Consider the following 21846-nt stretch of genomic DNA (forward strand, 5'->3'; position numbering starts at 1 on the left):
AAAATGATCAGATCTTACCGTATGAGCAAGCAGGAGGCCTCATACTGTATTATTGTCATTATGTTTATGTGTAGATGTATAATTTATGTATAGCAGAATATACTATGTGATTATATGATTATACTATGTGGTAAGTTGTAGTACAAAAATAGCAGAAAAAGTTCCCAGAAAAAGAATAGTCTTTTAAACTTGACCTGAACCGGTCCCTTGTCTCTTGAGTGGTGAGTTTTTCTATACTGTATACATAAGAGTTAAATCCTCATTTATCTTATTATTCAAATAAAATCTTATTTATCACAAATATTTAGGTCATAAAACCTTCCTCTTAAATCACCCTTTCCGGTTGTTAGCTTGTTCAACTTACTTAAAGTAAATGCGTTGAATCCCTGTATTATTACCTTTTGCCTTGATAAACGCGTTAGCCATTTGAGTGTTAATTTCTTCTTAGGACAACATCATCACTGACAACACATTTTTATATTATATTTTGACTCCTAGTTACGAGTAGAGGAGATCAAAAGGAACTCCGCTTACAAAAAACACTATATAACCCTTTGTACCTGTGTTGGGCCGGCATTCCAGCCAAGATTTCCTGAGTCATCAGTAGGTGTAGATCTATTATGAGTCAAATAGGAATAAAGCAGTTATTGTTTAAGTGGAGAATTTTAGTACTTTTTTTAAACTTTTGACAGCTGTAGCTAACTTTTGATAGCTGTAGCTATGCCGAGGTTAATACCAAAACTTACCTGGCGCTATTTTACAAACTGCATTTTTTAAGCCTCAGATTACCTCGTTAAGCTCCATCTTTTCTTCAGTGCCGAGCATATGATACCTGGAAAAGTTTAAATTGTGAGTTTAACAGTGCATTAAACCGAATGGACTTTTGCGTGGATCATAGTGTTGTTATTTAACTCTTCCAGGTTATCGCTTCCGCTCCCTCATGTGCTGCGCCATGTGCTGCGTCCAATGCTGTGCCAAGGTTGGCTCACAGCTATTACAAACCTATAAGCTCTTTTAATTATGAAAATTGTATTTGCAACAATTGTAAAAACAAACAAAAAAACGAGTAAATATAAAATAATTACCATGTGCAAGCCATTTTTTATTTACGCAGCTCCACCTACAGTACGTGATGACGTGATACGTTTTATACGTGTGATGTTTCACCAAAAATATTGCATGAGGAATTATTTTTACACATGAACTGGCCACCACATTGTATGCTGTAATCAAAGCTAAAGGTGACTGAATGAAATCTTAGTGTGTAACTTTTTTTGTGTATAAGAATTATTTAAGATTTAAGATTCAAGATCACATGACGGATCACATGACGGATCATAAGATCACATGACATTATTTGTTATTTTTGTTGCTGGTGCTAATCGTGTAGGTGCCGGTGCTAATCCTCATTATTTTTGTTACTGGTGTTAATCATGGTTAATAATGGTGTTAATACTGTAGTCTACTTCCACAATGAATGGCTTCTTTGCACCGGGGTGGAGAAATATAGGGGCGGTGGTGAAGCGGTGGCAAAGTTCATTGAAAGCAGAGATGGCAGTGGGGTTGAGGGTGAAGCGATGAGATGATGGACGTGTTAGGGCATTTAATGGTGCAGCAACTGTACTGTAGTCCCGGATAAAGCGACGATAGAAATTCACAAACCCGAGAAACCGTTAAAGTTGCTTGAGAGTCTTGGGTAGGGGCCAATAACGCAGAACTTCTAGCATCTGCGGGTCCATGGCCACACCCTGGGGCGAGATGACAAAGCCCAGGAACGTGGTGGCGCGCTCGTGAAAAGCGCACTTCTCCAACTTACAGTACAGCTGGTGGGCTAGCAATCACTTTAAGACCGCCCTAACGTGTTGAATATGTTCGTTGACTGTGCGGGAGTAAATGAGGATGTCATCTAAGTAAACGAATGCCCACCGGCCTAGCATGTCCCGAAAAACGTCGATTATGAACTGCTGGAAGGCTGTGGGGGCGTTGCAAAGTCCAAATAGGATAACTAAACTTTCGTAATGTCCAGTTGGGGTGATGAAAGCCGTCTTCCACTCATCACCCTCTCTGACGCGCACTCTCTTTATCCGTCATCTCCCAGAGTGATCAGCTATGATTGAACTACCGTCTGACCCCACAAGGCACAATCAGACGAATAAATATTTAGAGTCTACATTCTGTTATACCTTGAATAATGTAGCTCCTGTTAAAAAAAAAAAAATCTACAGGATAATGCGAGAATGCCTTTATGTCAGATGAAACTCTGTAGAAGTTGGGTGATGCAACAGAACAATGACCCAAAAAACAGAGCAAGAAAGGCTTCAGAAAAAAACTAAATTGACCGTTTGAAGTGGCCAAGTCAGAATCCAGACTTGCTATATATAGATGTTATGGAATGACTTGAAGAGAGCCATGCACATGAAACATCCAAAGAATTTGACAGAGCTTAAGCAGTTTTGCCAGGAAGAATGGCCGATGTGCAGGTCTAATCCACAGCTAAAAGGGTCAACCAATTATTCATTCCAAGAGTTCACTTACTTTTTCCACTAACATTTTGAATATTGAATGGGTGTGTACAATAAAGACATGAAAGATCAGATTTTTTTTGTGTTATTTTTTTAGACACATTATATTTGTCAATATCCTTGAATTAGATGAAGATTATTTTATGACAAATTAATGCAGAAAACCATGAAATTCCAAAGGGTTTTTGCTGCGGCAATTGGTTTGATCTGTTGGTTGGTCCAGAATGGATTGCTTGAAAAGCATTTAAAGATGTTGTTGACAATTTCCAATATTTATTTTCCAAAATAATTTGCCAGTAAAGAGATAACTGTTTATTTTTCAGTTTCTGATGCAGAAAAACCAAAAGTATATTTGTGTTTACCCACAAGGTGCCTATCACAATTAGCAAAAACTTTTCACTAAGCAAATTTTTGTTGTGCAGTATTACCATACATAGTTGGAAACTTTATTCTATATATTTTAGTTAATGCCCCCTAATTTGTTACTCTTTTTTTTTTTTTTTTTTAATAAACCCAGAAATAAAAGCTGAATTAGACCCAGAGGAATTAGTTTCATTAATATTGGTTTATATTTTATAGATATATCTTTAGTTGTAAAGAAAGAAATCTTGTAAAACAACAAAATATATATAATTCTATGTAATAAAATTACTGTCAAAAATAATTGTGCGTAAAAAAGAGATTTGTGTGTAATTCTTTTTTGCCCGAGTTGGATTCCAAAATCTACGGCTATGACAGCTTACAGATACGAGATTTTGTGTGTTTGTTACAGTACAACTCTGAAATATACAACTCTGATTGCATGATTATTTTTAAATATTGATTATTTTATTGTTTTTGACATATCCACCCTTTTGTCATTGTAGTTGTCCTTATCATTTATGTTATTGTAGTCACTTGAGATTATGGGAAAAGTTGGACAAATTCATGAACATGTGTATGACTGTGTGGTTGAGTTGCCTGTTGAAAAGGTAAAAAATATTCAGTAATGTCTATAACTATAATGTAGGTATAATGGGGATTTTTATTTAAGAAAGAAAGTCAGGCATATATTATATGATCAAAATAATGTACAGTGCATCCGGAAGGTATTCACAGTGCATCACTTTTTCCACATTTTATGTTACAGCCTTATTCCAAAATGGATTAAATAAAAAAATTTCCAACCATCTCTGCAGCAATCCACCAAGTAGGCTTATTAGTAAAAAGCACATGGCAGTCTGTCTGGAGTTTGCCAAAAGGCACCTGTAGGACTCTTAGACCATGAGAAACAAAATTCTCAGGTCTGATAAAACTCTCTGGACACTCTACCATATAGGCCTGATTGGTGGATTGCTGCAGAGATGGTTGTCCTTCTGGAAGGTTCTCCTCTCTCCACAGAGGACCTCTGGAGCTCTGACAGAGTGACCATCGGGTTCTCAAGGCCATCGGGTTCCTTCTCCCTCGATCGCTCAGTTTAGATGGCCGGCCAGCTTTAGGAAGAGTCCTGGTGGCTTCGAACTTCTTCCACTTACGGATTATGGAGGCCTTAAAAAGACCTTTAAAGCAGCAGAAATGTTTCTGTAACCTTCCCCAGGTTTGTCAGATAGACAATCTTGTCTCTGAGGTCTACAGACAATTCCTTTGACTTTATGCTTGGTTTGTGCTCTGACATGACCTGTGGGACCTTATATAGACAGATGTGTGCCTTTCCAAATCATGTCCAGTCAACTGCATTTACCACAGGTGGACTCCAATTAAGCTGCAGAAACATCTTAAGGATGATCAGGGGAAACAGGATGCGCCTGAGCTCACTTTTGAGCTTTATGGCAAAGGCTGTGAATACTTATGTACATGTGCTCTGATTTTTTCCTTTTTTTTAAATTTTGCTTATTAAAAAAACTTTTTTCATGTTGTCATTATGGGGTGTTGTGTGTAAAATTCTGAGGGAAAAAATGAATTGAATCCATTTTAGAATGAGGCTGTGACGTAACAAAATGTGGAAAAAGTGATGCCAAAATAACCCAAGATCATGCAGTATTTGCAGAGCTTTAACAACTCAAATAAAACAACATGCAAATAATCTATAAAAAAATGTTAATGCTTTGGCTAAATAACATTTTAAAAAATCAGTATTTGGTGGAATAACCCTAATTTGCATTAACAGCTCTCATGTGTTTTGGCATGCTCTCCACCAGTTTTTCACATTGCTGTTGGGTAACTTTATACTTTATACTGAGTATATAATGAGTGTAACTCAGCTCAGCCTTGCTAGATTGTTTGTAACCATCCATCATCCTCTTGATGACGTTCCGAAGTTTGCTGGAGTAAATTGAAGTGGTCTCTTATTTTTTTTCCAGAGCTGTATATACACCCATGGAGTCAGGCAAAAAATTTATACAAATTTTAGAAAAATAATATTTGTATAAATATTTTGATAAAAAATTCATTGCTATAATTCAAAAAGTGAATCGCATAATATACAGATTCATTACACACAGACTGATATATTTCAAGTGTTTATTTCTTAATTTTGATGATTATGGCCTACAGCTAATGGAAAATTCATTATCACAGAATATTGTAAAAAGGTTCAATATTAAAGACTCATGGTGTCACAATCTAATCAGCTAATTAACTCAAAACACCTGCAAAGATTTCCTGACTCTTCTCAGTCTATTTCAGAAAATGATATCCGACACCCTGGAAGGAAAAAAGTGCATAAGCAACAGGGTTATCAGCAGCCTTTAGAGGAATGTGAATTTGGGGGATATGCACAAGGAGTGGACTGCGGCTGGAGTCAGTGCTTCAAGAGCCACCAGGCACAGAAGTATTTAGGACATGGACTACAACTGTCACATTCCTTGTGTCAAGCCAGTCTTGAAATAAACACACCATCAGAGGCATTTTTCTTGGGCTAAGGACAAAAAGGAATGCCAAAGGAGGGCTAAAGTCCTCTTTTCAGATGAAAGTAAAAAAACATTTTGCATTTAATTTGGAAACAAAGGTCCCAAGGTTTACACAGTCACTGGTGGTTTGGGGAGCTGCTGGTGGTGGTCCACTGTGTATTTATTAGGGTTAAGGTCAGCGCAGCCATCTACCAAGAAGTTTTAGAGCACTTTATGCTTCCCTCTGCTGACCAGCTTTATGGAGTTGCTGATAAAATTTTCCTACTGGACTTGGCACCAGCCCACAGTGACAAAAGTACTAATACCTGGTTTAAGGATCATGGTGTCCCTGTGGTTGATTGCCCAGCAAACTAACCTGACCTAAACCCCATAGAAAGTCTATCAAGTATTGTACTGCGAGACTCAACTACGCAGAAGAGTTGAAACTCTGAAACTTAATTTAGTCAATTATAATACGGCCCTCTAAAAAATAACTCAACATACAACCAGTGTTGTCAAAATAGCTGTATGTACACCCTATTTTATACCAGCTGTACATCTTTAACCATGCAAAGTCTCATGTCGTATTTATCATGTGTTCATGTGTTTGTCAGCTTGATAGGACCATACAAATTTGTGTCAAAAATCTTATGTTCGAGCATTTACAATTTGGTGCTTTGAGTACAATTTACCCACACTGACCAGTGGATGACCAACATGGTACCTCATGGCAAAGAACTCTCAAAGAGAATTTAAGAAATAGAATTATTACTCTCCATAAAGATGGGTTAGACTAAAAGAAGATCGGTAACACCCTGAAACTGAGTTACAGTACAGGTGACAGGGTCATACAGAGGTTTTCTAAGACAGGTTCCATTCAGAACAGGCCACTCAAAGTAGTTGAGTCCTTGTGCTGTGCCTCGGGTGCATAAGCTGGCTTTAAAAAACAGATGCATGAGTGCTTCCAGCATTGCTTTAGAGGTTGCAGAAGGGGAGGTCAGCATGTCTGGCAGACATCTCATCCTGGATGGCAGCTCATCAGCTGAAGCTCAATTTAAGTAACACTGAACTGCTGTTCATCCCTGGTGATTCATCCCCAGGTCAAGACCTTGTGATATCCCTGGACAACAATCAGATCACTCCTTCAGCCACTGCCTGCAATCTTGGGGTAACTGTGGACAACCATCTGTCATTTTCCTCACACATTGCTCAACTTACTCGCTTTTGTTGATTTCTTCTTTACAACATCAGAAGAAACTGTCCATTTCTTTCTTCACAGGCTACTTACATGCTTGTTCAGTTCCTTGTTATTTCAAGATTGGACTACTGCAACTCACTCCTGGCAGGTCTACCTCTGTCCACCATTCGTCCTCTGCAGCTGATCCAGAATGCAGTAGCATGTCTCGTTTTCAACCTTTTCTCCCACACTACCCTACTTCTCCGCTCCCTGTACTGGCTTGCTGTAGCTGCCCGAATCAAATTCAAACCACTGATGCTCGCCTACAAAGCTAAAAATGGTCCAGCACCCACCTACCTCTCTGCTCTAATCACACAATGTACTGCACCACGTTCCATCCGCTTTTCTACGACCGCTCGCCTCATTCCACCATCTCTCAGGGATCGAGGAAGACAATTATCCAGACTCTTTTTTTTTTTTGTTCTGGTACCTAACCTAAGTTCTGGTGGAGTGTACTTCCTCTAGATGTCCGTAAAGCAGAGACGCACACTGCAAGTTCGTTTGCATGGCCGTCATCCCAGAAGGAAGCTTCTTCTGAAGCTGCCCGCAGTTTGCTGATGACAACCTGTCCAAGAGCATAAATTACTGGAACCATGTCCTGTGGTCTAATGAGACTAAGATAACTTGTCTGGGTCAGATGGTGTACAGTATATGTGGCGACGCCCTCGTGAGAAGTACCCAGAAAACTGTCTCTTGCCTAAGGTTAAGCGTGGTGGTGGTAACATCCAGCAGCTCCATGATATCATTATAAATGAGTGGAAGAGGATGCAACAAATTTGTATGGCCCTATCAAGCTGACAAACACATTTACATGATTAATAGTGACTTTGCATGGTTAAACAATGTATACCTGTTATAACGTAAGGTGTACTTACTTTTGCTGCCAGCTATTTTGACAACAATGGCTGTATGTTAAGTTATTTTCATTCACACACACACACCATCCTCATATGAACACTGTTGGGTATGATGTATAATTACGTATTTTGCCAAACTTCTTCTTAGTTGAAAATATTGATTACATTTAATTTAATGAATCAGCTATGAATAAAGAGAAACATCCAGTAGTAATTTAAATGTACACAACAGTAGCGATGGGAAGTTGAATCTTTTTTTGCGTCATTTAGTTCATTTCGTTCTTTTGATCAGAAATAAAATAAAATTGTTACATTTTTAATAAACAAACCCCCAACACGTCTACGTACAAAAATTTTGGCTATAGTTCAGTAATAAAAATATTACAGGATCAGTGGCTCACCTCTCATATCTTCTGGTCCGAGTCGTTTGTTCTTTTACAGTAAATCTGTTGCACTGCATAGCGTCTAAGGGAGTCACGTGACAAAAGAACGAACGACTAGCAGTAAAAGACTCATTGAGAAGAACCGTTCAATTTTGTTTCCTGTGTACTGCACTGCATAGCGTCATGTGACAAAAGAACGACCGATTCGGACCAAAGACTCAAAGGTGACTACTCATTTCTATTTCCTGTACATAACCTACGGAGGTTTTGTGGTGCTTTGGACAGGCGCGCTTAATAGAAAATGAACGAATCACTCTCAGAGACTGCTCGTTCTTCTGAGTCACATTTAAGACTTGTCCAAAAAGAACGAATCGTTCATGAACGACCCATCAGTGCACAACAGTAGAGTCTGGGTCTCAGGAGGATGTAAATTGAATACACAAATGAATAAAACTAAATGATATTTCAAACTTAATACTTGCAGATTTTAAAATATGGTTTTGACATGACAATTTATTTGCATATACAGAACTGTGTAAAAGGCACATCTAAAGTAAACAAAGATGCCTTTAAACCTAAATGAAAAGTTTCTATACTGTTAATATTAAACTTTTTTAAGTTTATTTATAATTATTATATTAAGCAGTAAATGATATGACAGCTTTTAACCAAAACTTTGGTGTAGTTTTCTAAAGAAATCATCTGGCTGGGTGATCCAGGCTTATCAGACATCTTGCATCTTACTTTTTGTCTTTTTAAAATTTTTGAAAAGGCTGAATATGTTTTAACACAAATGTTTTACTAAATATGTATCCTTATGTAATAAAAATACAAGATATCTATTTAAGCCTGAACTCTTTTTTGTGGAAACTGTAACAGACCTTTTTTTATATATCAGCACAACAATAGATTGCATTGAAATAGACAAATAAAAATAAAAAAAGACTAAATGTACAGGGAAAAAACACTTTTGTTTTAAAAGCCCTCTGAAAAGTACTGTACAGTAAAACCTCGGATTATGAGTAACACGGTTTGCAAGTGTCCTGCAAGACGAGCAAAGATTTTTAGTAAATTTTGACTTGAAAAACGAGCAAGTCTTGGTTTACGAGTATGGCGTATCATGCATCACGCATGTGCTTCTTGTTTTGACACCGAGCATCACGTGATCACAACTGAGCCAACGTTTTTTTCTCTCTCTTGTGCTGCGGAATTGTGGGTAATCGCCTCCCCTGCTGGGTTTTAGTGCGCGTCTCTTACTGGTATAATCAACATTCGTGCACGAGTGTACTGTTTACTATAACACTGTGACCACTTGTGTGTGCGTAAAACATATTTTATTTTGTGTATGCATGTGTGTGTGTACAGTGCGCATGTAAAGCAAAAGCAAGTCTCATTAGAGACATTAAAAATCCATTTTCTCTCTCTGCTCAAGGCTTAGCCTGCTCTTTGTGTCACACACACACACACACACACACTCTTTCTCTCTGCTCTACTGCGATTCTTTTCAAAGGTAAAGTGCAGGTTAATTTGGTTTATTTTTACTTTACAGCAGTGATTCCATTAGTGTGTCTCTCAATCGAGTGTCATTAGAGAGATTTCTTGTTTGTTTTTTGGATAAAACAGTGTTTCCATTGTGTGCGCGCATGTGTGTGAAGGGTAACCGCTAAGACAAGGAGGAGGAGAGGGGAGCTTAGATTCACACACACAGCGCCTGCACGCACAAATGGAAACACTTATCTGTCTGGATTTATTTTTACTTTTTTTAGTTTAATTTTAAAAGGTAAAGTGCAGTTTAATTTGTTTCATTTTTACTTAATATTTTGTGTTAATAATTTTTATGTATTTATTTTTTGGGGCTGTAAAATGAATAATTTGAGTTTCCATTATTTCTTATAGGAAAACTCAATTTGGTTCACGAGTGTTTTGGAATATGAGCCCCCTTCCGGAACGAATTATGCTCGTAATCCAAGGTTCCACTGTATTTTAAATACAGCACATATACTGCCCGGGGGCAAAAAAATGTGCACCTAATATTTAACCTTACCTTTAGCTTTGTTTAAGTTCATGGTATTATTTAGAAACCATTTATGCAATGTCACAAATGTCATTTTGTCACGTTTATTTCCATCCAGGGTTGCGTTGATTTTTGGAGATCTTGTATTAATTTCAGCCGAGTCAGACATATATGAAAAGTGTTCTCCAGCACATCTCATTCACTTTCACATCAGGACTCTTGTGGTGGCCAATTTGTGTAAAAAAGCTCCCAGAACCACAATTTTATAATTTGAGCCCAATGAAACTTGGTATTGTTGTCCTGGTACATAATCAGGCCATCTCATCAGACCAAATGGCCTTTCTCCATTGATCCAATTCAATGCTCCAAATTGAACCCTTTTTTCCTGACAGGTCTCAATAAATAGTGGTATCCTTATGACCATGCAGCTGTTTATTCCTGATCCTGTAAGTTCTCATTACATTGTGCGATCCCAGTTATTTCGGAAATCCCCTTTGTTGTTTTCTTTGTTTGATGCTTCTGAAACATAAAAATAACATTTTGAAGACATACTTCTTCAAATATAATTTTTTAAGAAATGAAGTTCTCACTCGCATTAATGATTATTCATTTAAAGGCTCTTACGTATTGGCTTATTTAAATACAAATAGTGAAGTTCTGAAAGAAATACGAGGTGAACGTGTTACATCTGTTTATTTGTAACTGCGGTAAGAGGAAAAAATTAAGTCAATCAAGAGCTGGAAAATTTATGTTTTCTGGGATACTGAAGGGCCGGTATTGGAACATTATCAGGAAAAAGGTTCAACAATTAACAGTGCTCATTACAGTGAGATGCTCATTGAAGGGCTGAAGCCTACACTTTAAACGCAGAGGACTGCTTCACAAGGACGTTTTGATCTTTGGTCACCTGAAAGCAGCCCTATGACGGTGAAGAAAAATTTCTGATGAAGAAGTGAAGACAGCGGTGCATTCGTGGCTCGCAGCTCAGCCTAAAACTTTTTTTATGAGTTATTATGAGAGCTTTTTGACAGATGGATGAAGTGTGTTGAAAAGCAAAGAGATTATGGGTGAGAAAAATTATGTAGTTGTCAATTCTAAAAGTTGATTGAAATAAATTCTACAGCCAGAGTGCAAATCATTTTCTTAATTCACCCTCATATTATTACTGAAAAGTAGGGTTGGGTATCGTTTTGTTTTTGTTTTTTTCAATACCGGTGCCAAATCTAAACTTATAAAACGGTACTGGTGCCCAAACGGTGCCTAAACCGATACTTTACAAAAGCCACAAAATTATGGTGGATGACTCAAGAATACATTTTTATTGAACAAAAAATGTAATGCTTAAAATTTAACAATATATAAAAGTTTAAAGTATATGAATATATAAGTAAATACGAAAAACAACAACAACAAAGCCACCTAACCCAACTATAATAACTAAACCGCTTCAAATTTTAGCAATTCTTTTGCAGAAATATCACCATATTTGCCTTTTCTGGCAAAATACGACACCTTTCCTGACTTATTGCATGCCCTGCACAGGAAAAATCCCACTCAGATGGTGTAGATGAGGCCTGCACACAAAAGTATGTGTTTGAAAGTGCAATAGTAAATGGGGTCACTGTTGTAGTACTACTAGTACTAGCTAGAAAGCCAAAATTATAAACAGAATCCTTGTTACATTAGTATTTTACAAATCGTTTGACCATTTGTTAGCATAAATGCAAGATTTGCATTTTGCGATTAACATTACATTAGCCTACGACTAACCTGCGGAAAGGCTGCTGTCGTCATCATAATCGGTGGACTCCTTTTTGCTACGGTTGGTATGACTGTGTGTGAAGTTCTCAAGATTTTTCTAATTAAGAAATACTTTATTTTTCCGATCATTTCTGACACCCCATGAATGCAGTATCTAAATTTTACTAGCGATCATGTGTGTCGATGAATCTGATGCTTATTACAACTGTGTCATCATAGCCCCAGAGAACAAATATTTCAATCGACAGTTCAGGCATTTAAGTGGCACTGAAATAAGGCACCGAAATTCACATTCTGTTTCGGTCCGGTACATACCGGTTATATAGGTAGCGGTGCCGTATTGGCACCGGTTTTCGGTACCCAACCCTACTGAAAAGATTATCCTGTTATTCATTTGTGTCACGAAATAACAGTTTCTTCTATCATTGATCATACAATCACTTTTCACCAATCTCTTGGCATCCTTAGCTTACTATGCCAGAAGAAAACACAAAATATGTAACTGGTGGGACCTAAATTCCTAGCACAGTCCGGCTAAAACTTGAAGGGAAAAATTAAGTGAATGTTCACCTCTGTATTTCAAATTGCCAGACTCTTTAAATACTCTACTGAACTTTAAACACTGGTAAAGCATCTCTCCAGTGTTTTCCCAGATGCTCTTTGAGACTGTGGGACTGAGTGAAAGACCATCCACAAATGTTACACTGGTACGGCTTTTCGCCAGTATGAATTCTCTGGTGCAGCTTAAGGTAGCCCGGAGTTGCAAATCCTTTGCCGCAGGTGGAGCAGCAGTAAGGCTTCTGTCCAGTGTGCAACATCTTGTGCACTCCAAGATGTGAAGACTGAGTGAAAGACTTGCCGCAATGAGAGCAAACATAGGGTCTTATTCCGGTGTGCACTCTCTGGTGGGTTCGCAGGTGTGTTGATTGGGAAAAGTGTTTTCCACACAGGTCACAGTGGTAAGGCTTCTGTCCAGTGTGTAGCCTTTGGTGCACTATAAGAGCTGATGAATGAGGAAACGCCTTATCACATCGAGAGCACTTGTACGGTTTTTCCCCCGTATGTATTCTCATATGATGTTTAAGAGACGAAGACTGTATGAACTGTTTCCCACATTCTGAGCAATGATAAGGCTTCTCTTGTGTATGGATCCTCTTGTGATGGTTTAAGGTTGACAAATGTAAAAACTGTTTACCGCACTCGAAACACTGATACCGCTTCTTTCGGGTGTGTGATCTCTTGTGAATCCTTAATGTGTTGGAACATAGAAAATGTTTCCCGCACTCCGAGCATCGATGAAGCTCTTGACTGTGTACTTTCTTGTGATTACGAACACCCAATGAGCTCGAGAATTGTTTTCCACAGTGTGTGCAGACATAGGGTTTTTCTTCAGTATGCACTTTCTCGGCTCTAAGGCTTGATGCCTCGCTAGAAGTCTTGCTGCACTCCGAGTGGCTATAAGGGTTAAATCTAGTGTGCTCTCTCTGGTGCAGCTGCAGATACGAGACTTTTGAAAGCTCTTTACCGCCTTTTGTGCAATCATAGCGATGTATTGCCAAGTCTGATGAACAGCTGAAACTCTTATTGCACTGGCTGCACTGATGCGCCTTTTGGCCCAAGTGAAGTGCAAAATGTTTGCCTGTACAATGTAATTTAAGGGAATGTCTTTCAACCTTAATCACTCCAAGGCTCTCTGCTTTGATAGGCTTTTCTTGATGATTAGGTTCATCCCCCTGATCGCAAGATGACTTGTTGGACGTACCTGAAATTTGATGAAAGAGAAAAAAAAAACATTTAAACTTCTAAACACCATGAGGACCCAAGAAACTAGCTAACGGACCGTATTTGAAATTAGTTTCAGTCTGGCCATCATTAGCCTTTCAAATGTTTTGCAGCAATGTATAGATTATATTCGAGCTCTTTAAAATCCTGATAACTTAAAATTCACAAACGATGTTAAATAGGCTGAAATAAACAATCTTTATTCCCCAAGTGTCCAGTAAAATAATATGCTTTTTTTTTCCACCAACAAGCACAGCACAGTAACTGCATTTGGTAAGCGTATTTCCACACCGCTACTTATGAACTTGAATAACTTTCTCTAGTAGTTATCAGGCACAATTCAGGAAAGTACTCCCCTAGATTTTGACATAAAATCAGGCATACTTTATGCCTCCCTCAACGAGTGACCCACTGATTATTAGACACTAATTGGTTTTAATGGCCACTGGTGTCCTACAAGGCTAAGTACTTGGTCCTCTTCTGTTCTCTCTATCCCTGGTCTCTTGGTGAGGTCATATCCTTATACATCTTTTCATACCATTGTTATGCAACTCATTCTCTCCTTTCCTCTCACAGACAATGTTTCCACCTGGATCTCAGCTTGTCTGGCAGGCATATCATCCTGGATGGCAGCTCATCAGCCAAAACCGAACTGCTTTTCATCTCAGGTGATTCTTCCCGGCATCAGGATCTTATGATCTCCCTAGACAACAATCAGTTTACCCTTCAATCGCTGCCCACAACCTTGGGGTAACTCTGGACAAATCAACTGCCATTTTCCCCACACATTGCCAACATTACTCGCTCTAAGCATCAGAAGAATTCAGTCATTGCTCTCCACACAGGTTACTTAGGTGCTTGCTCAGTCCCTTGTTATTTCAAGACTGGACTACTGCAACTCACTCCAGGCAGTTCTGCCTCTGTCCACCACTATCCTCTGCACCTGATCCAGAATGCAGCTGCACGGCTTGATTTCAACCTTGCAAAGTTCTCCACACAACTCCACTTCTCTGCTCCCTGCACTGGATTCCTTTAGCTGCATCGAATTCAAAACACTGATGCTCGCCTACAAAGCTAAAAACAGCCCAGCACCCACTTACATCTCAACTATAATCACACCCCGCACCGCACAATGTTTCCTCCAATCCTCCAGCACCGTTCGGTTCTCAGGGATCGAGAAAGACATTTTTTTTTTAGATAACTCCCAAATAAAAAAATTTAAATTTAAAAACTGTATTCATGCAGAAACTTCACAGCACTTTTATCAGTCACTACATCCTTTTTTTATTTTGGACAAGAACGTCTGTCAAATCCCTTGATAGTACAGAGCAATCATAGTTCAATACAAGATTTTAAAACTCAACCTTCTACTAGGCCACAATAACAGATGGTTGAAATGCCAAAGCTCAAATGTCAAAGCACATTAATCTTTCCCCACTTATAAATTATTAATTTCTACACAAACAGGAGAAACTGTCCCAAACCCAATTGGGAGATTGAGATTACAGGATCAGGACCTTGAAATACTTCTTATGAAGCCACATCTTTGTTGCCCGGGCGGTGTGTTTGGGATCATCGTCATGCTGAAAGACCCAGCCACGTTTCATCTTCAATGCCCTTGCTGATGAAAGGAGGTTTTCACTCAAAATCTCACGACAGATGGCCCCATTCATTCTTTCCTTTACACGGATCAGTCGTCCTGGTCCCTTTGCAGAAAAACAGCCTCAAAGCATGATGTTTCCACCCCCATGCTTCACAGTAGGTATGGTGTTCTTTGGATGCAACTCAGCATTCTTTTTCAAACACAAAGTTCTATTTTAGTTTTATCTGACCATATGACATTCTCCCAATCCTCTTTTGGATCATCCAAATGCTCTCTAGCAAACTTCAGATGGGCCGGGACATGTGCTGGCTTTAGCAGGGAGACACGTCTGGCACTGCAGGATTTGAGCCCATGGTGGCGCAGTGCGTTACTGATGGGAGCCTTTGTTACTTTGGTCCCGGCTCTCTGCAGGTCATTCACTAGGTCCCCCCGTGTGGTTCTGGATTTTTGCTCACAGTTCTTGTGATCTTTTTGACTCCACGGGGTGAGATCTTGCGTTGAGCCCCAGATCGAGGGAGATTATCAGTGGTCTTGTTCGTCTTTCATTTTCTAATAATTGCTCCCACAGTCGATTTCTTAACACCAAGCTGCTTACCTATTGCAGATTCAGTCTTCCTGGTGCAGGTCTACAATTTTGTTTCTGGTGTGCTTTGACAGCTCTTTGGTATTGGCCATAGTGGAGTTTGGAGTATGACTGTTTGAGGTACATTTACATTTAGGCTTTTGGCAGACGCTCTTATCCAGAACAACTTACAAAAAGTGCTTTAAAGTTTACATCATTGGATATACTTTTACACTGGGTTAACTATGTTAATAACTAAGTGCCATTAGTCCAACACAACTGGAAAGAGTTTTTTTTTTTTTTTTACGTGTGTGTGTGTGGGGGGGGGGGGGTGTTAGTCCAAGTACTGGAGAAACAGATGCGTCTTGAGTCGTCGTTTAAAGATAGTCACAGTCTCTACTGTATAGACATCTCCAGGAAGTTCATTCCACCACCTAGGTGCCAGAACAGAAAAGAGCCGATGAATGACGCCCTCGATCCCTGAGAGATGGTGGGATGAGGCGAGCAGTGCTGGAGGATCGGAGGGAACGTGGTGCAGTGCGTGGTGTAATTAGCGCAGAGAGGTAAGTGGGTACTGGGCCATTTTTAGCTTTGTAGGCAAGCATCAGCGTTTTGAATTTGATGCGGGCAGCTACAGGAAGCCAGTGCAGGGAGCGGAGGAGTGGGGTGGTGTGGGAGAACTTGGGAAGGTTAAAAACGAGACGTGCTGCTGCATTCTGGATCAGTTGCAGAGGACGAATCGTGGACAGAGGCAGGCCTGCCAGGAGTGAGTTGCAGTATTCCCGTCTTGAAATAACAAGGGATTGAACAAGCACCTGAGTAGCCTGTGAAGAAAGAAATGGGCGAATTCTTCTGATATTGTAAAGAATAAATCTACAAGAGCGAATAAGGTTAGCGAGTCAGATTGGACAGATGTCTTATACTGATAACAAATGCCATTAATACCGGTAACAAGTGGAGGACACAGGAGCCTCTTAAAGAAGAAGTTACTGGTCTGCGAGAGACAGAAATCTTGCTTGTTTGTAGGTGACCAAATCCTTTTTTAATTTTTCCCTATAATTTGCAAATAAATTCTTTAGAAATCCAACAATGTGATTTTCTGGATTTTCTTTTCTTATTTTGTCTCTCATACTCAAGGTATACCTATGATGAATTACAGGCCTCTCTCATCTTTTTAAGTGGGGGAACTTGCACAGTTGGTGGCTGACTAAATACTTTTTTGCCCCACTGTGAATATACTCACTGGAAGAACTGAAACTGCTGGGCTTGTATTTATGATAATAAGCCCCTTCCTCTGTTTGACTCTCAGCTGTTGCTTTTCTTCGTTGCATTTTTAATTGAGCCTGTTGTGGTTTCTGGTCTCCGTCAAACATGCTGCATTCACCTGGAATGTAAAAATACCAAAGAAAGCATCCTCAAAAGCAGAAAATGGCGATAAAAGCAAATTGTTAGATTAGTCACACTAGATTATTGCGATCACAAGTTTTATCGAAATTACCTCCAGTAATACGTTTTTTTTCTGATATTTTCTGGATTTTCCTGAAGTCCACTAGTCTCACTGTACACATCTTTAACAGGGTCCGCTCGGCGTGCTGATCTTCACCATTACAGCACAAACTCTTTGTGAGATCTGCATCAGGATTCTTGTTAAGACTGAGCAAGTCCTCCATGTCGGGTGATTTTCGTGGCATTAATCCCTTGCTGAAAGACGGTGTTTCTTATTAAAGACACACAAAAATGGACTTCAACAAGTTTCAAACAATGTTTAAAAAATTAAAAAAAGTTTCTCTGTAAGAGAACTCACAACTGCAATGCAAATGTGCTCTTAGCAAAAAGGTGCAAGGTTTAGCAGCTTGCCTTCAGATGGAGTGGAGTCCATTAAACTAAACAACACAGAAGCCTTAATAATTAAGATACGATTTGTGGAATATCTTAGTTAATATGCATAGTTTTCAACATTATTTCTACTAGTAAGAAATGCAAAAAACTAATTCTAGTACTGTATTATCTTTTGTACAAATTTTGTTATATACATTTATCGTGTCTGCATTATTATGTAGGAATCTGTTAAATATAATATATGACTGAAAGGTTAATAAACAATAACATTACAGAAGCAAATTTGCATGCCGGTAAAAAAAAAAAGGAACATAACATAACATTACATAACAAACTAGTTTTCAGATGGAGGGGGAAAAAAATAATGTAGGCTTCTAGGTTTAGAATGAAAAAAATGGGCCATTGTGACAAAGTTACCAGACAAACTGATATTCTCCAGCACACTCAGTAAAACATAACGGCTGTTTTATTTATAAAACAGCACAAAACTGTATCTTACACTACTGACCATTTTCAAGCAAAGAATTTTCACATAAAATATTAACTGTTTATTTTATTACTCTTTAGAGCTCTATATAGATGTGGAGAAATAGGTTCAAAACATCTTTGCTTTTTTTTGGAAATGCCCAAGACAATAGCCCCAGCCCAACACCCCCCCCCCCCCCCCCCCCCGCCCCCCTCCTTCGTTACAGACATGCACATATTCTTCTGCATTGTTATTCATTTTTATGTTATGTTTAGAAATAGTGTATGGTTTTTGAACATTAAAAAAACATAAATTTGTACTAAAGATAGCATGGACTTTTGAACAGTACTGAACAATGCATGACAATACTGCACATTATAGTTTACATTATTTGTTAATTTGAGAAGCTACTGCTACCATTGCCTAGACAACATTGAAACAAGCTTAGTTGGCTCAACAGTGACTCAGTCAACAACAAGTGTCTCACACCCCATAATAATCACTCAGAATCGTCTATCTAAAGTTCCCAGCTGAGTTCCTGTATAGTTCCTGGAATGAGTTCCTGAGTTCCCACAGAAAGATGCGTCTCTTCCACAAGTTAGCAAACAAGCTTGATCAAGTTTAACTTGATCGGCACCATCAACCAATCTTACTATATTATGGTAAACAGTTATAAAAGAAAAGAAATAAGTAAATGACATTTTAGGCAGCCTGTCACCTTAATATCCTTATGCTCAGGTTAGAAGGTAGGCTGGTGATTAATTAAAAACTCTCTTAATCCCTTTCAATATCTTTATCCTTGTTGTGCATCCAGAATCAATCACAGCAACACTGTGTGGAAAGGACAAAAATGTGATTAAATAAATGAACTGACATGGCAGAGGCCTGGACAGGGTGCCAGTCCATCTCAGGGCACAAACTGTCAAGGTTTTGGGGAATTTGCACATCAGCTGCTGCTTCAAACTTGAAAATAAATAAATAAATGAAACATTAGCCAACTACAGGGGACATGAGGATAACCTCTGGAATCACTTTTCAATTCTTGTGTCTGACAGCTTTGCAGGTTACACAACAATTGTTCAAAGTGGATTCAATAACCTTAAATGAATAACCACAAAAAAGGTACATCAATATTTCTGATAAATTATAATTAAATCGTAGTGATTCTGTTAAATATTAGGTAAATAAAATGTAAACAAATACAACAAAATTATTTAACTAAGCTTAACAAATACTATTCCATGAACCGTTTAGCAAACAAATACACATTATATTAAATTTTTTGTGAATACATGGAAACACTTAAACAACAATCATAGCATAACATAAGGTATTAAATATCAAGTAACAATCAGTCCTTCTTGTAAGTAAAGAGCGGTATTATCATACCTTCGGTGTCCCTGAGATGACCAGCAGCCGATGCGCTTCCCTGTCTCGCATGTTACTGACTGCAGTCTCTCTTTATACACAGACCCTATACTGTTACCTCGTAGGTACTTAGGGGTAGAGTCTGAGAGGTGGTGATTCTCTGTTTTTGGGAACACCAATAAGCCTAATCTGCATGTCTTTGGATTGTGGAAGGAAAGCAGAGTACCTGGAGGAATCCCACCAAGCACAGGGAGAAGATGCAAACTGCATGCACAGAGGTGGGAATCGAACCCAGGTCCTGGAGGTGCAAGGCGAATGTTTTTAAACTGGGGAAACTGGGGGAACCTGAAGGAAGCCTACATAACCACATAAAGAACATGCAAAACCCAGAAAACCAGGACACTGGGGCTATTGGTAGCAATCAGAAAGAAATGCAAAGAAATCCCAATCTGGTTGTTAATAAAATCTGATTAAATGATTAAGTGAACAAGTTTAACATGGCTTGATACAATAAATATGCAGGAGGCTTAATAAATGGTTACGCTGACTTGATGTACATTGTAAAGTAAGGAGAGGCAGCAATCACTTCATATCTTTAACAGACAATCGATGATAATGCAAAAAAATAAATTAATAAATAGCCATAGCCTATGCACATACTAGCCATGCACATCTGTTTGTTTGAGCATCATTGTTCCTGCTTAATGATGGTAAATATCTAGAAGCAATGCACAGCAAAATGCAAATCAACCTTTTTATTTATTCTTTAACCCTGCTACATTATGTGATCTAGGATTAAATAATCATGTCGGTTATTTTTGTTATGACACAACACAGAAAAAAATAGCAAATACAGTAACAACTGCTGCGTCTGCATTAAACCGACCTGTTGTTGTTGTTGTTTTTTTTATATATATATAAATTCCTCTTCTGTCTCTCGTCCAGCTGACGTTTTAACACCCGAACGGGACAGATTTTAATTGCACGCTCCTTCTCCAGGGCTTAAAAAATAAACACAGGGGCGTGCGCGCGCTCTTTGCGTCATGACGTAGCGGAGACGGGTTGCGCTCTGCCACGTGCACACGCCTCCCCGGTGACGTTGCGTGCAGTGCACGCGCTGCAGAATGCCTCGCGTGCAGGCAGTTACTCTCGTGCTATTCCAAGTGGCTTATTACAACTTTATAAAACTCATCTTGGTTCGTGTGAAATAGTAACAGCGTATGATGATACAATCATGTGAGGTTTTCTCATAACTGAAATGTAACAATAAACATATACGTCAAAGCATTCATCATTTAAACAAGATGCTCCAAAAAGTATATTCCGAAAGTTTTATTGGGGCTCAATAATTGATAACATATTATGAAATATTACACTGAATTTACACTGTTTATTCCATAATTGTGAAATATGTGGACAGTGTGGACCTGTGTACTTGTGGTACAAGCATTTTGGCGCCAACTTGGAAATTATATTTTTTATTTGATTCAGGAATCTTACAATTTTACATTAAATTACATAATTGTCTTTTTCTGTCACAATAATAAATCATTTGATTACATTGTCAGCTTTTCTATGTTAATAGCTAAATTCTACATTCATAAATGTACATTTTCTAAATTATCTCCTAAACTATCACCTTTCCTCTGTAAAATACTAAACCTTTTAAAATCATTTTTGGTATTTTATGCTATTTACTTAGTATGTTCATTTATTTTATTTTCCCCCTTTTTCTTAGTTATTTAGCTGTCTGTTTATTTGTTGTTTACTCTGTCCACTGTTATTACTTATTTGTATATTTTTAATGAGTTAAGTTTGTTTATATTGTATACCTTATATTTAACTGTGGATAATTACTTGTATAATTCATCAATATTTTATACCTGAATCTTGTACTTTCATATTTTTCATATTGTAATTTTTTTTGTGATTTTTTTTTAAAGCCGTTACTCTTGTTGTAGATCTGTTTTTTTTTTTTATCTAAATGATTAGAAAATCCTATATTAATTAATTCTATATTACTAATATAATTCTATTTTACTGAAAAAACACACATCATGCTACTGATGTAAAAGCTTAAAAACAGCATCTAGGTGCTATTTAAATCTCAAATCTTTGCTCAAGGGATCTACAGTCGCAGCTTGACTGTCCTGGTGCTTGAAGCCCCGACCTTCCGTTACCCAGAGCCTTAAATACATCACTACATAATGCAGAAAAAAAATATCCAAAACACCAGTTAGTCCAAAACATAGCCAGAGTCCTTACTAGAATTAGAAGATATGAGCACATCATCCCTATCTTTTCCACACATCTGTTCTGGCTCCCAGTGAAATTTCACATTAATTTTAACATACTACAATAAACCTATAAAACACCATAGGTCAATTTGGGAATGGCAATTTGGAAATGCCAATTAGTCTAACCTGCAAGTCTTTGGACTGTGAGAGGAAACCAGAGTACCTGGCGAAAACCCACCAAGCATGGGGAGAACATGCAAACTCTATGCACACAGAGACAGGACAAACTAGTCGAACAAGGACCCTGGATGTGCAAGGTGACAGTGCTAACCACCACACCATATATAC

General features: G+C 38.3%; 1 protein-coding gene across 13 annotated transcripts; it reads right to left on the reverse strand.

The window, feature by feature from the left end:
• Positions 1-6649: 6649 nt before the first annotated feature.
• On the reverse strand, positions 6650-20281 carry LOC128526676 (zinc finger protein 664-like). 13 transcript variants are annotated; one of them, XR_008360822.1, is made up of 6 exons: positions 18612-20137; positions 17393-17471; positions 17087-17289; positions 16832-16972; positions 13315-13403; positions 6650-10399 (listed from the first exon to the last, which is right to left on the reverse strand). XR_008360822.1 is itself a non-coding variant. In XM_053498783.1 (6 exons), the coding sequence occupies exons 4-6, from the start codon at positions 17277-17279 to the stop codon at positions 12247-12249; spliced, it is 1491 nt and encodes a 496-aa protein (XP_053354758.1). In that variant the 5' UTR covers positions 17280-17289; positions 17393-17471; positions 18612-18724; positions 20148-20272; the 3' UTR covers positions 6650-12246. The 13 variants fall into 13 exon arrangements, 12 of the variants coding, with proteins under 12 accessions (XP_053354758.1, XP_053354762.1, XP_053354756.1 ...); XM_053498783.1 differs by adding an exon at positions 20148-20272 and having other exon boundaries at positions 6650-13403; positions 18612-18724; XM_053498787.1 differs by adding an exon at positions 20148-20262 and having other exon boundaries at positions 6650-13403; positions 18768-18856.
• Between the last annotated feature and the right edge of the window lie 1565 nt (positions 20282-21846).

The sequence above is a fragment of the Clarias gariepinus genome, chromosome 6 (genome assembly GCF_024256425.1).
Source record: "Clarias gariepinus isolate MV-2021 ecotype Netherlands chromosome 6, CGAR_prim_01v2, whole genome shotgun sequence".
Taxonomy (NCBI): Eukaryota; Metazoa; Chordata; class Actinopteri; order Siluriformes; family Clariidae; genus Clarias; species Clarias gariepinus.